This window comes from Rutidosis leptorrhynchoides, chromosome 3 (genome assembly GCF_046630445.1).
Source record: "Rutidosis leptorrhynchoides isolate AG116_Rl617_1_P2 chromosome 3, CSIRO_AGI_Rlap_v1, whole genome shotgun sequence".
Classification (NCBI taxonomy): domain Eukaryota; kingdom Viridiplantae; phylum Streptophyta; class Magnoliopsida; order Asterales; family Asteraceae; genus Rutidosis; species Rutidosis leptorrhynchoides.
This window is the reverse complement of record NC_092335.1, coordinates 348,903,704-348,919,180: the sequence shown is the minus strand read 5'-3', so window position 1 is coordinate 348,919,180 and position 15,477 is coordinate 348,903,704. Positions and strand designations below refer to the sequence as shown.

Genomic DNA, 15,477 nt, shown 5'->3' with positions numbered 1-15,477 from the left:
AGCCCTATGGTGATGGTGGGTAAATGATGTCCATTATGTGGGACATCTGGTCCTCGAGCTCAGTCACCCGAGCACGGAGGGTATGCACTTCCCTCGTCAGTTCCTCAATGGTAGGAGATGCTGGTGGGGCAGGTGGTGCAGATGGAGCGGATGGTGCAATACCAGAAGTAGATGGCGCAAAACGGCCGACCTTACGCACGAATAGATCAGCGGGATATGGCACAACCCGCTTGCGGGCGGTGACCCTAACCCTCAGTCCATGTGCATTAACGAACAGCTTACCTCCATTAACCCCTGGAATAACAGTGCCATCGAAATGGTACCGCTTCTTTGGCGGGGTAGAGGGCGGCTGCACGGGCTCCTCCTCGGAGTCCTCCTCGGAATCCTCTTCGCTGGAGTCGTCGGATGAGGAATCGTCCGAATCATCTGAAGGTGGATCTGCCCGTCCGGTGGTCATAAGTCGATATCTGCCCGATGGGATCGGAACGACACGTCCATCAGCAAGGCGTCTGACCTAATGTCCACACTCATTACGGAAAGGACCGTCCTCATTTCCCCCAAGAATCACAGTACCACCGGGATGGTGCTGCGGCCCCGGAAGTCCTAAGCTTGGTGGAGCTGGAATCTCCTCTTGGTCCTCGTCTCCGTCTAAGATGACCATCAAGTCAGGCGTGTGGCTACTGTTCCCAGAAGACGAATCGCCGGAGTCGTTGGAGGGTAGCGGCGACGGGATCTGTGAGTCAGCAACAATAGTAGGCAAAGTAGCAGATGTATCTGAGTCGCTCTCCAAGTCGATGATAATGGGCGGTATATCCGTCATCTGAACAAGGAAAAATAAATTTTTCCATGTCAGTAAGACATATAGCAAGCATGTATTAGGCACTACATCAACCTAGATCATCTACAGCAATACATAGCATGGCAGAATTACAAAATCCTACAGAAGTATCATGCAATCGAAAGCAGATAGTAGCATGCAGTAGCGAGAATAAATGGTAGCATACAGAGAGTTCATATAACAGTAAAAGTAAGCAGTAGCATGCAGCAAGTTCCGCAGAAACAAGTAAGCAAGCAAGTTGTAGATTAGTCCTATCAGCGAATCCTACTCGGCTCGGTCAAGACTCATTAATGCAACCTAATTCCCTACAACAAATGCTCTGATACCAAATGTGATGCCCCGTACAAAATCAACGTGTACGAATCATCAGCAACAGGATCATTACACGGTTACATTACTATATGCGGTTTTAAAAAGTTTGCATTCATGACAAGATAACGTTTTACAAAAGGTGGTGTGCTTCTACGAATAGAAGGCAATAACATAAGGATGAGACTTAAAGGTCATTATAAATTCATTGTTCAAAAGTAACATAGTTTGTGAATGCAAGGTAAAAGTTTCATGCAGAGACATCTCTAATCAAAGCAGCGGGAGTCTACACGGCAAGTCTAACAGTAAGACTAATATAGCGGAAGCATCAAACGTCTAAGCACCTGCGAAATAACATGCTAAAAAAGTCAACACGAATGTTGGTGAGCTATAGTTTAATTGTAACAGTAATGTAATGTAGGCCACGAGATTTCGTATTCAAAACAGTATGAAAAGTATATGTTTAACTGTGGGCACTTGGTAACTAACTTAACGTAAATATCACCCCCTAATAGTACACTTGGTGAGTACGTATGTTCTCGAAGTATTAAACACCCGTTAAATGCTAGCGCGACTAGCCCGAGTGGGGATGTCAAACCCTATGGATCCATATCTAAAATTCGCGTTCACGGGTTCAAAAACCAATGACTAAACGTTACCGAGCTAAGGGGAAAGTTTATGCCGTTATATCACCCATACATATATAAAGTTTAAGTACTCGTGCCTAGTAAGTAAAACATAAAAAGCGCATGTATTCTCAGTCCCAAAAATAGTTAAAGTAAAAAGGGAGCTATAACTCACAGTGAAAATGCGGTAAAAGTCGATACAAGGTAAGTAAGCAAGTAAGTCGGTCCGAAAGGTCCTCAACCTAAGTCAAAAGTTACTAAGTCAGTAAGTTGTCCCAAAAGGGTTTAAAAGTACGTAAGTTAAATCATAAGTGGCATCATCATCAACATCATACATAAAAAGTAAAGTAAGATTTAAATCAAGAATAGAGATTGAAACAAAGGCTGACTTCGTTCAGCTGCTACGACCTCTATGCAAACTGAAATGACATCAGACCAGTGGTCCAGGCTCCGTATATGAGTTCTCTAACCGCTGACCAATTTACAGAACCTAACTCGTCTTTGTTTGACCGTGGCAACGGTTTAAGTGCGAGTAGGTCAGAAATTTCAGCACAACGTTACAAGGCCGTAGTGACTTTAGGAAGGCTATAAATCCTAAACCGTATATCGGATTAAGGCGAGGCCTAAATGGAAAATCATCTACTCGAACCGAACTAACTGAAAATAAACTTTTCCAGTAGCCCAGGTGAATGATCAGATCCAGAAAACAGTAAACAATGCTCTGGTAGGGTTCTTGGTGCTTGATGCTCATCACGGTTCTCATCCTTGATGCTTATAGCTTCAAGTGTACAACTCGTTGATGTGTTTGCATCACTATGACCAAGGTTCTACCATCAACACACAATGATCAAAACTAAGAATCAAAACACAACTCACATGAGAGTTTGAGCAAGGTGATGAACCAAAGTTGCATCACTTTTCTTAGTTTCAACACAATTACAAGTCTTATTAAGCTATAAACTTTGAATTAAACTAAATAAGCAAGACCCTAAGCTAGAGAGCTTAGATCTTAACTAGTCATTAAAGATCTTAGACTAAAAAGTCTAGATCCCATGTTCTTGGTGAAACCCTAAGTCAAAACACTTAGACTTTCCACTTTACACAACCATAAGCAATGAAACTTAGATTTTGTAAAGTAAAGTGAGCATAAATAAATAAATTCTTGTTTTAACAAGTTAGATGACCATAAGTTATATATCTTAGATCAATCTTACATGTGTGAAAGTTATAAACTAGTAAGCCTAAACTTTCTTGTTCTTGAACCTTCAAAGTTAGACTTTGGTTACAAGATTTATGAGATCAAAGTTAACAAGTAATCTTTGACCAAGTAACTCAAACAAATCAAATTCCATAACACTAATAATAGATTTAAAGTTAAAAGTAAACAAGTTCAAGTAAGGATCCTTTATGTAAAAAGATATCAAGTCATAAACTTGAATCTTCATGAAATGAACTTCAAAGTTCCAATACTTGAATATAAAGAAGATCATAAAGTAACTTGATCTTAAAAGTTGTAATAAGTTCATGTAGAATCAAAAGCTACAAAGCTTTGATCCTTCTTCTTGCTTCTTTGTCATAAAAGAGATCAAAGAATGCAAGATCACATGAGGATTGAAGTTATAAAAACCAGAATCCAAAAATAGATAATGATGATGGTGATTTACGGTTTTGGGAAGAAAAAAGGAAGAGAAAAAGATTCAAACCTTCAAGTTTTCTTCAAGAAATGATGAGAGAAAGTAGAGAGAAAATTGAGAGGATAAGTGTGTGTGTGTGTTTGAAATGAAGTGAATGAGAATGTAATAAGCCTTAAAAAAAAAATAAAGTGAGGGTGTGTGTGTGGGGTGGCCGACGGCCAAGGGAGCAGGGGGGAGACCATGGCTTGCTATTGGATGGTGGTACATGGTGGTGGTTGTACGTGTTGGGTGTTTGAGACATAATACTAGTATTAGTACACAAGCATGCATGATAATTGTCTCATTACTTCATGGACTTAATTATTAATTTTATGGGCTGATTAACCCATTAAGTGGTCCACTAAGTTGAGTAGATTGGGCCATGGAAGTCCAATAAGATGTTAAGTTCAATAAGGTAACTAGTAAGCCCAAGTAAACACCTAAGCATAATTAAGGAACCATAAAACTAACTAATTGTCATTAATAAGCAACAATTACGTTTACATAGCCATAATATCCCAATCATGGCAAAAGTTTATCGTGTACCAAGTTCGTAGCTCGTTTTAATAAATAAGTGACACTAATGGTCGTAAATGAAATCAAGGATCACGTTAAATAACCTAGTACTTAAAAACACGTTGTAAGGCATCAACGAAAGTAATTAACAAAATTAATGATCCCAGTAGTTAATCTAACTTAGTACGCACAAATACGCAGTTTCGTAAAAGTAACAAGTAATAATATAAGTCGAAGAAGTCGGGTCGTTACACCAACCCTGTCTCATAAACTATTATCCGTTAGTCACGGTACAAAAGAACTAAATTGTTCTGTTCTATTACACCCCACTTTTTGTATCCTCCAAGACATTAGGACTGGGGAAATTATTGGACGTAGTACCGAACAGGGTGGGTTGTACTATGTGGATGAAGTAACCCAACAAGGTACCGTTATGCTTTCTCACGGAACACCTACGAGGGAAGCTTGGTTATGGCATAGGAGGTTGGGTCACCCATCTGCCGGATACTTACATGTTTTATTTCCAAGTCTTTTTCCATCTAATGTTACTTTAAATTGTGAAACTTGCATTTTGGCTAAAAGCCACCGAAGTACTTTTAAACCTAGTAATACAAGGAAAGATGTACCTTTTGCTTTAATCCATTCGGATGTATGGGGTCCTGCACCAGTCATTGGGGGGAAAACTTCCGATATTTTGTCATATTTATTGATGACCATTCACGCATGACTTGGATTTATTTTTTGACTCACAAATCTGAAGTGTTTGAAAAATTTTCCCATTTTTATAAAATGATAAAAACTCAATTTAACAAAAATATACAAATTTTGAGATCCGATAATGGGGGTGAATTTTTCAATACTTCGATGAAACACTTTTGCGAAGAAAACAGGATTATTCACCAAACAAAATGGAGTAGCCGAACGAAAAAATTGACTACTCTTAGAAATGACAAGAGCTTTATTAATTGAATCTAAAGTTCCGAAGAGTTTTTGACCCGAAGCTCTTGCTTCCGCTACCTATCTTATCAACCGTTTACCTACTAAGGTTTTGGGCACAAAAACCTCTAAAGATACCCTTTCCCAATTTCATAACCTTCCGACTTCATTTAGCATTGAACGGTATTTGGGTGCTCGGTCTTTGTCCATATTCCAAAAGATGAGCGTACCAAACTTGATCCTTGTGCGAAAAAATGTGTCATGGTTGGCTATGGAATAAACCAAAAAGGATATCGGTGCTATAGGCCAAAAAGACGTCATGTCTTTACTACAATGAACTGTGACTTTGTCGAAACCGAATATTTTTATGATACCCAACTCACGAGTGAGGGGGAGAAAGAGGATAATGACACTCTCAGTTGGATAACCTGGATACCTAAACCTGGTAATATTCAAACACCAACACCAAATCCCGATCCTGAATCACCAAATCCCGAATCATCAGATCCTAATCCCGAATCACCAAATCCTAATCCCGAATCACCAAATCCTAATCTCGAATCACCAAATCCTTGTCCCGAATCACCTAACATTGAACCAAATGGAGTCTCCTCGAGTAATGAGGTTCAAGAGGAACAAAACAGTCAAAATCAAGATATACCACTTGACAACAATTCCACTTCTGTTGAAATATATGTTCTACCACAAAGATCCAATAGAGGAGTACCACCAAAGAGATACTCTCCAGAAAAAAAGCTCAAAGATCCAGATACCCAATTGCTAATATTGCATACGGGAATCTATCAAATGCAGCACATAAATTCAATTCTGCTTTATACTCTAAAAAAATTCCAGCTACAGTTGATCAAGCAATGAAATCTGACAAATGGAGAAAGGCCATGGAAAAAGAAATGGAAGCACTCAAGAAAAGTGACACGCGGAAAAAATGTGTCATTCCTCAAGGAAAAAAATCAGTAGGAAACCGATGGGTGTTTACAATAAAATACAAACCAGATGGTACCATTGAAAGATACAAAGGCCGGTTAGTTGCCAAGGGATATACTCAAACATATGGAATAGATTATTCTGAGACTTTCTCACCAGTTCCGAAGAATTTGAAATGAAAGACTTGGGCAGACTTAAGTATTTTTTGTAGATTGAGGTATTACAATCCCAACAGGGAATATTTATCTGTCAAAAGAAGTATGTTCTTGATTTTCTTGCAGAAACATGTATGATTGATTGCAAACCAGCTGATACTAAAATGATTCCAAACCAGAAGCTATATATGGAAGATGAAGCTGACCTTGCTGATAAAGGGCAATACCAAAGGATGGTGAGAAAACTCATCTATCTTGCTCACACTCGACCTGATATAGCACATGCAGTTGGAGTTGAAGTTGTGAGTCAATTCATGCATAAACCACAAGTTCACTATATGAAAGCTGTAATGAGAATCATCAGATACTTGAAAAAAACAGCAGATCATGGAGTTGTTTTTAAAAAACATGGACACTTAAAGACTCAAATACATACAGATGCAAACTGGGCTGGAGAAAAAGGGGATAGAAAATCTACATCCGGATTCTTCACACTTGTCGGGGGTAATTTGATTGCATGGAGAAGTAAGAAACAAAAGGTTGTCTCCCTTTCAAGTGCCGAATCAGAATTCAGAGGAATAGCCAAAGGAGTGGTCGAGGCATTATGGATCAAGAAGCTATTGACGGAGATTGGTTTTCCACCACAAGAAGCAATTCAAATCTTGTGCGACAATGAAGCAGCAATCGCTATTTCAGAGAATCCCGTTCAACATGACCGCACCAAACATGTTGAAATCGATCGGCATTTTATTAGAGAAAAGTTAGATGGCGAAATAATTTCTCTTCCATCAATCAGGATAGAAGATCAACTAGCTGATATTCTCACCAAGTCAGTTAATGGGAGATTATTCAGTGAAGTTCTTGGCAAGTTGAATATTGAAAACCCCACTATTCAACTTGAGGGGGAGTGTTAGACTGTAACAACAAACAAGAGGCAAAAAAGGCAAATTACCATTTAAGGTAAGTTGACCTTTGGGATCAGAAAGGTACTTTCATCATTTCCCATTTGAGAACAAAGTCACAATATCACAACTAGCAGCCAATTCAACGGATCAAAATCTGCCATACCAGCACACTTTTCCAAATTTGTAATAAGGGGGTTCCAAAAGTGAATTGTAACCATCCCTTAATTTAGAAGTAGTTGTTAGAGAGTTTAGTGTACAAGAACACTCAACTCTTTCTTAGATTTTAATTCAATTGTATCAAACATGTATTCATATTCAATACAAGATCAAAATCTTTACTTTTAACATTGAAAACATCTATCACTGATTCACCGTTGTGGACCGTTAGATCCATCACCATCAATCTTCCGGCCGGACGGAGTGTATCGTTAAAGCTACTCGATTCGTGTAGACCGGTGATCCTACACCCCTTATTTGATAGGTGATCCTTAGTTTGTGCCGAAAACCTAGACCAGGTATAATTACTTTTTCTTTGATTTTGACTTATAACATTATTGTTCTTAATTCTCGAAATTTCAATTTATTTAAACTGATTTATTTTGACGATTTCATTAAAAAGTGTAATAGTGTACCAATTATGCGTTTTCTAGGGTTTAAGTTCAATAACAGTATAGTAATTGTTATAAGAAAAAATTACGAAATTCGAGTCCGAATGTCAAAATATAAAGTTTCCTTGATCCAATTACTAGTTCTTATCAAGCTTATTAAGAATATGTTACGAATCTAAACCCAAAGGAAGAGCCTAGCATAAAAAATATGTCTAACTGTTAGGAGAACCCAAGAATTTTGTATCCTCATGTAGTTTCTTACGTGACCGATGTGGGATTGTATCAGAAAGTTTTTGTACAAATTAGGATCACTGGCTGCAATTCTCATCAGAATAGTGTTGGAAACTTTTGCAGGACATCATTCAGTATTTCAGTTGCATATGGAGTATAATGATAATTGTAATTATTTAGTGTGTTAAAAACATGTTAATAATTCAAAGACTTAATGAGGTACTGTAACATATAATACTGTAGTCATTGATTTTATTAACCTCCAAATATATACAGGAAGATATATACATATTAGAATCCTTTGGGATATTTTTTTTGAATAGGCACCTTATATCCTTTTACTTCTTGGCAAAGGTATACTCTGTAGAATATATTGATGATCCAACTTTTGACAAGGTTGAATATTAGGAAGACTGGATACATGATTATTTATTGTACAATTATCATAGCCGTCTTTTTATCTACATTTTTCTTTCTTACATACATTGGACTTCTAATTTTGAAAATGTAAACTATGAAACCGTTTTATTCAAACTCTGAAGTCATAAATACCAACTTTCTTATATCTTATTATCGTAGTAGGTTGTGAGTTGTGACTTTTTAATGCCCATAGCTTAAATTATGCATATTAAGGTCATTGCTTTGATCATGTGTTTTTGCAAACGTGTTTCCTGTTTTCCCACACAACCGTTGCTAAATGGTTCAATCTTTGTTATGATAATCGTAAGTTGCATTTGTAAATTTCTCCTTGGGGTGGGTGACAAATCGCAAGAACTGTTTGTACGGTGAACTGGACCGTTAGTTCTTTTTGTCTAATTTATTTTTTCCTCTGATTTTATATTTAGACGTGACGTATGTAAACTGAGATGCATTATAATAAGAATCTAGTAACGATCATGGATGTAGGCAAATTGCTGAATGATGTAATTATCGTATTTGCTTTACATTTATTTTATACATGTTTGTTCAACAATTTCCTGTAATTGTATCATTGTATGCAGATGAAGGTTCAATTTGAATCGTATATTACAAGAATATATATACAACATTTCACAAACTAAGTAACTAACAATATAATATTGGTCTGCATACGTTCACATTAATATTAATATATACAACATTTCACTAACGATTTTACATATATTAATTCACACTACAAAACACAAAACAGAACAAAACTCAAGACATAATTTTACCACGTATAAATTCTGTCATTGAATTCCCAAAGCTTGTATTCTTCGAATCAGTGACAGAGATAACACATTTTTTTCTTTCCATTCATCCATATTCTCTTTTTGCCCTTTATCCATAAGAAATTTATCGTGTCCGTCAAGTATGCTCACAACAGTCGTCATCGTTGGTCTTAAATTTGGGTTAGACTGTGTGCACGCCATTGCTAACTTCAATAACCTCGTTAACTCTTTTCGGTTATAATCTCCATCTAGTCGTGTATCTATCAACCGGTCATAGTCTCCTTCACGTGACACGATTTCGTGAAATCTTTTTACTAACAAAACCTCGGGCCGCCTAAAATCTACAGCTGTCTGCCCACTCACCACCTCGAGCACCACCACACCAAAACTGTAAACGTCCGCCATTGGTGTAGCTTCACCTAATTCCATATATTCCGGCGCCAAATATCCAAAAATCCCACGCACACATACTTTTTTATCAACTACAACGTGTTCCCCGTGTTCATTTCGTGCTAAAAATTCTGCTAACGCAAACGAACCCAGCCTAGGGTTCATATAAGCATCAATGTATATAGCAGACGACGTTATGTTTCTATGAATAACCTGTTCCTCCCATTCTTCATGAAGGTATCAAATCGCACACGCGAGTGATTTCACAATGTTGTATCTATGGTTCCATTGCAAAACCGGTGATCTTTTATGGCTATGATGGGATAGGAGTTGACCTAATAAACGGTTAGCCGTAAAGTCATAGACCACGAGCATTTCGCCTTGTTCGGTGCACCACCCACGTAGCTGTACGAGGTTTCGGTGGCGAAGTCTTCCTAAATTGGCTAGCTCGTTTGCGAACCGGACCCGTAAGGCCGGGCACGTTTTCATCCCGAGCCTCTTTACAATAATGTCTTGGTTGTCGAGAACACCGTAGTACGCGGTTCCGAAATCGACCTCTGATAATCGATAAGAATCTGAAAAATTTTCGGTTGCAGAAATGATTTCGTTATAAGTAATCTCCCTTGGCGGTTCAACCATCGGGAACACGTTTAATAGGCGGTGGCTAGGTTGTGTTGTGGCGCTGATGTCATCGCTGACGTGTCCAAGTTCCTGTTCGGCAGTTAGGTATAAACTTTCGTCGTTAGCTGTAGCGAACGTGGTTGAGCTATTGGAAGCAATTGCAAAAGTGGCGGCGGTGGTGGTGGTCGTGCCGCCACCGCTAGCGCCGGTAGTGGCGGTTTCCGTTGTGGTGGTGGTGGTGCTATGAGATACGGTTATATACCGGGGGTGGGATTTGAACGAAGGAAGCTTAGGTAGGGTTGCACAATTACCATCTACAAGTGATTCTATGATCCATTTCATATTGGGTCGAGATTTCGGGTCGTGGAGCGTGCTTAACAACCCGAGATAAATCAAATGCTCCATTTCATGAACCGGGTACGACCCGTTTGGCAACCGGGTATCAGCCGCTTTCAGAACCATCTTCTCATCGGCTAAACTTCGTATCCGATCAACAAGAATGATCTGATCATCAGGAAGTGTAAGATCAACTGATCTTCTTCCTGTTACAATTTCCAACAAAACAATACCAAAACTAAAAACATCCGATTTCGCAGTAGCAATCGCGCGTTTTTCGAAACTCTCGGGTGGTAAATAACCGATCGTACCGCCAATTCTCGTAGTGTCCATTAACCGAAGCGGTTGGTTACTCATAGACATCGAGTTCGTTCTAGTTTGGTACCCGAGTTCATGTTCTAACCATCTAGCCAACCCGAAATCACCGAGTCTCGCGTTAAAATTCGAATCGAGCATCACGTTACTCGTTTTTACATCACGGTGTATAATTTGTGCTTCAAGCTGTTCATGGAGATAAAACAATGCTGCTGCTAAACCCTTTACTATTTTCACTCTCCTTTCCCAATTAAGTGGTGGGCCCACCAACTTTCCATTTTTATCGACTCTTTTAAATAGTAACCGATCAAGGCTCCGATTTGGCATGTAATCGTATACTAAAAGCAGCTGATTTTCATGAACGCACCAACCACGAAGAGGGACTAAGTTACGATGTCGTAAGTGGGCCACTGCGACTAATTCAGCTGCGAAACTCTTCTCGAACCGCTCCCCGGTCTCCATTAAACACTTTACCGCCACCACGGTTCGATCACTTGGTAAAACGGCTCGATAGACTCTCCCGAACCCACCGGTTCCAAGTATCTCATCTTGGCTAAACCCTTTGGTGGCTATATAAAGTTCCGAGTACGTATACGTCTTCGGGCTGTGGGCCCCCACATTTGTTTCCTTCGAAAACTGGATTCCATCTGTGTCGTGAAACACGCTCGTTGGTTTTAGGCATGATCTACATAAACGAAAGTCCTTTTTTGACTTGAAAAACTTTTGAAGCGTTTTACGGAGTTGAACGCCTCGTGGGGTCCGCTTAGGTGGCGGTGGGGGAGTTGGTAGTGGTGGTGGTTTAGGGTGGTGATCAAATGGGTGTATGTCATGATCAGCATCAGATGGTAATACAAAACATATATGGTGTAAATGCATAGTTGCTGATTATTATGGTGGTGATTGAGAAATTGAATTGAACTGAATTGAAATTGAAATGTGTATTAATAGACCACCTATAAAAAAGGGACCACCTTTTATGTGGGCACAAACAATTATTTTAAAAAGCCAGATAAGAAAAACAGGTGGATCGGTCACTTACCCGCATTGACATCTGATGGATTTTGGGCCTAACTGTAAAGAAAGTCAATTTTTGGTGGGTCAAATTTTATATTATAAACAGTAATGTGCCAAAACTCAAATTTTGTTGGTTACGTGTTTAAACTAATTATGGATCATTCACATTTATAGAATGATATAAAGCACTCTTAAGGAAGGATAATAACTTGACATACAGGATCGATATAGTACACACCGAAGAAAGTTGACCTATAGATGTATGATATATTTGTGTATATCTTCTGTTTTGTTTTGCAAGAAGAAAATAAGCTAGAATTCTATTGATCACATGTGAGATCTATTAAGTAAATGGACAAAAACGTTATCATCCATAAAAGGCTCATTAACTGTAAGATAGTTGCAATAGAGCGAAAACAACGTACTTTAAGACGATGGTCGGTTTTATAGATTTGATTGATTTTATCTTGTATTATTGTGCTTGACCTATAAATAATAGGTGTAATGTTTAATGCTTTCTACAATATGTATTGAATACATAAATACTACAATCAAATTTTCTGTAAGTTTTTTTTTTTTTTTTTTTTTTTTTTTTGGAAGGGAAATTTTTCTGTAAGTTTTGTGCATAGCCCGCAAGTTAAATGAAAATTTTAAAGTTGAACACAAACAATATTATATCTCGGTGTAGAAAAAAAAAATAGACGAGGTGTCACGTGGTTTACCCCAAATTTCATGCGGGGCCCTTATTTTTTTTTTTTTTTACGTGCAGGGTTCCCGTACTTTACACTTGTTTTGCGAGGGGTCCTTCTCATTTACTGATACAACTTAACGAGTTTAAAGTATGAGAACCACACGGGAACGAGTGTAAAGCACAGTGACCACGCACGTCAAAAAAAGTTTAGGCCCCCGAATGAAATCCGGGATAAACCACATGGACGCCTCATCTAACTTTTTCAAATAAAAATCGAAACGTTGATTTCGTATTCTATATGTTTATAAAACTCCATCCCTTTGTCAATGCCATAGGCACCAAGAGGCCGGGTGATGGCTCCGCCATACACAATATTGTTATGCATGTAATAATGATAATGAAGAATGAAAAAACTTTTGGTTTTTGTACCTATTGTTTCGCTTGTCATACCTATTGTAGTTATGAAAAACACTAGTTATAAGTTAGTTGTAGTGTCTATTAGAATGTGAGGCTGGTGTGACAGATAAGAAATTTTGTTAGCTATGATATCTCTAAAATTTATAGGGATCCATATATAAGTTGCAATTATTTATAATTTCTATTTAAGAACGAGTTGCATAAGTTAAAACTATGTCATGACATGAATAATTTATCGTGTTAGAGAAATGGTATACATGAAAAGATTGAAAGAAAATGACATTGATTGGTTGCAATTCTTGAATATAGCGGCATGATAGATGGGTTTAGCATCATTTAAAAACAAAAGGTTTTTGGTGATTTTATTCAACTATGAATTGGTTGTATGTTTGAATTTTGTGTACTTAAGTTGGCCAACGATTTCTACCATTTTGTCTTCATGATGGTTGAGGAAGAGAACAACCACTATATTGTAAAGACAACTTTTGGAATCAAGTGTGTGAATGGAGGTTGGTGAAATATCAAATATGAATGAATTAATAGATAATTAGATATCATATGTTTCGATGGGTGTCCACATGGATAGTAATATTCAAAATTATTTATTACTCCCTCCGTCCCTATATTATTGTCCACTATTCCATTTTGAGAAGTTCCAAATTAATTGTCCACTTCCGTAAATAGAAAGGAAAGAAGATATTTCATTGGTGGATCTGGAGAGAGAAGATATTTCATTGGTGGAGAAATAAAGTTAGTGGAATTTCCTAAAACTGTGTGTTTTTTGTCTGGTGACAATAAATATGGAACGGAGGGAGTATTATATTATTATATATATAATAATAATAATAATAATAATAATAATAATAATAATAATATTTATCTAAATGTCTTTTTTCGAATGAACGATAACATTCTCCTCAAAAAAACGGTGTTGAACCAAAATACCTATTTTTTTTTAGTGATCATCTGATAACTTTTTGTCAATTCACAAACTGCACTTGCAAACGACAATTATGGCTGGTGAATGGCCTGAATTTCAGTTCGCAACTTATAAATTTTGAAAAGTAATATTTTTTTATACTTAAATTCGATTTAATTATTATTTTCTTCTACAAAGTTGAAAAAACAACTTGCATCGAATTCATATTGCAAGTTGCGTTTAACGTACAAATGTGCGACTTGTGCTTTGTGTTGTTTATGTAGTGTTTCAGGAGTTTTGTGTCCTTTTAATCAATATCGATGTTAAATTTAACGAATTACAAACTAAAATTTTATATAGTAATGATAAGTACGTTTAAAGGTCAAAATAAATGAAAAATTCAAAATAGAAGTCAACCAGACCAGATTTAAAGTTTGAGTTTTCTATTTTAATCCTAATAGTTATCTTTAAGAATTTGATTAGGCAAAATTTTACGGTAAATTAAGTTGGTTTGAAAAAGTTATTTACAGGGGGAGTGATTATTATGGAAGTACAAACTCTAAATTTATAATTTATTAAAGACACCCTAAAAACTATTTTTAAATTTTTTTCTTAGGACAAATTGCCTACGACCTAACTAGAATAAAAAAAAAAAGTTTTAAGACAGTTATTTTTAGGATAAAAGTAATAAATAAGATACAAATAGTAACAAAATTGAACATCCATTTGAAAGTTATGGCCGACAATTTTTTAGCAGGTTTTATCGAGAACAATTGAGTTTTAGATAACATCTGTTTTTCAAATTCTCAATAATTTGGCGGCGGAAGAAAGAAGTTTCTTATTTACTCCGTATCTCTTTTTTTATATCGGGTGATGATTTTTACATCACTTTTTTTTATTATTATATATATTATAAATTAATCCCTTACCATACTAAACGCCGTGCGGCTTAATCCCTTACCATACTAAACGCCGTGCGGCTATGTGTCGTTTGACACAACCAACAGAACAAAACAGGGATAAAACGACATCCAACCAAACTCAACTCAAAAAACTCCAAAATAGCCCCCTCAACTATAACCAACCTATAAAACCTACACCAAACTTCAGGGGAGTAAAACATAAATTCTCCTACTTAAAATAAAAACTTGACCCAAACACTTCGACAGTCCGTATCTTCCTGCTCGCCGCGAGTTAAATTCCACCGACCACACCGTTAAACTCCCTTACCATACTAAACGCCGTGCGGCTATGTGTCGTTTGATACAACCAACAGAACAAAACAGGGATAAAACGACATCCAACCAAACTCAACTCAAAAAACTCCAAAATAGCCCCCTCAACTATAACCAACCTATAAAACCTACACCAAACTTCAGGGGAGTAAAACATAAATTCTCCTACTTAAAATAAAAACTTGACCCAAACACTTCGACAGTCCGTATCTTCCTGCTCGCCGCGAGTTAAATTCCACCGACCACACCGTTAAACTCGAAATATTTTTATGAACAAAATGAAACTAACTACGTTCGAAACAGACATTTTTAAAAAAAAAAAAAACTAAACACAACGACAGCCTGTATCTTTCTGCTCGCCGCGAGTTAAATTTTTACGACAGCACCGTCAGAATCGAAATAATTTTATGAACAAAACGAAACTAACTACGTTTAAAACGGACACTTTTTAAAAAAACGTTAAACACAACGACATCCCGTATCTTCCTACTCGCCACGAGTTAAATTTTTTCGACAGCACCGTTAGACTCGAAATAATTTTATGAACAAAACGAAACTAACTACGTTCGAAACGGCATTTAACACATGGGCCATTTTCCCTTCT

General features: G+C 37.2%; 3 protein-coding genes across 3 annotated transcripts; 1 reads left to right on the top strand and 2 right to left on the bottom strand.

Moving 5' to 3' along the window:
- The first annotated feature begins 5,499 nt into the window (after nt 1–5,499).
- LOC139901188 (uncharacterized mitochondrial protein AtMg00820-like) lies at nt 5,500–6,022 on the top strand. The gene is made up of 2 exons (XM_071883921.1): nt 5,500–5,514; nt 5,618–6,022. Exons 1-2 carry the CDS (start codon nt 5,500–5,502, stop codon nt 6,020–6,022), a joined length of 420 nt encoding a protein of 139 aa, XP_071740022.1.
- A 2,807-nt stretch (nt 6,023–8,829) lies between these two features.
- On the bottom strand, nt 8,830–11,504 carry LOC139897557 (receptor like protein kinase S.2-like). The gene has a single exon (XM_071880262.1). It carries the CDS (start codon nt 11,471–11,473, stop codon nt 9,566–9,568), a length of 1,908 nt encoding a protein of 635 aa, XP_071736363.1. The 5' UTR covers nt 11,474–11,504; the 3' UTR covers nt 8,830–9,565.
- On the bottom strand, nt 8,954–9,490 carry LOC139901187 (receptor like protein kinase S.2-like). Its single transcript, XM_071883920.1, has one exon. It carries the CDS (start codon nt 9,488–9,490, stop codon nt 8,954–8,956), a length of 537 nt encoding a protein of 178 aa, XP_071740021.1.
- Nucleotides 11,505–15,477: the final 3,973 nt, after the last annotated feature.

What these genes read in the sequence shown, in the direction of transcription:
- LOC139897557 (XM_071880262.1), bottom strand. Translation starts at nt 11,473, where the DNA reads ATGCATTTACACCATATATGTTTTGTATTACCATCTGATGCTGATCAT.
- LOC139901187 (XM_071883920.1), bottom strand. Translation starts at nt 9,490, where the DNA reads ATGAACCCTAGGCTGGGTTCGTTTGCGTTAGCAGAATTTTTAGCACGA.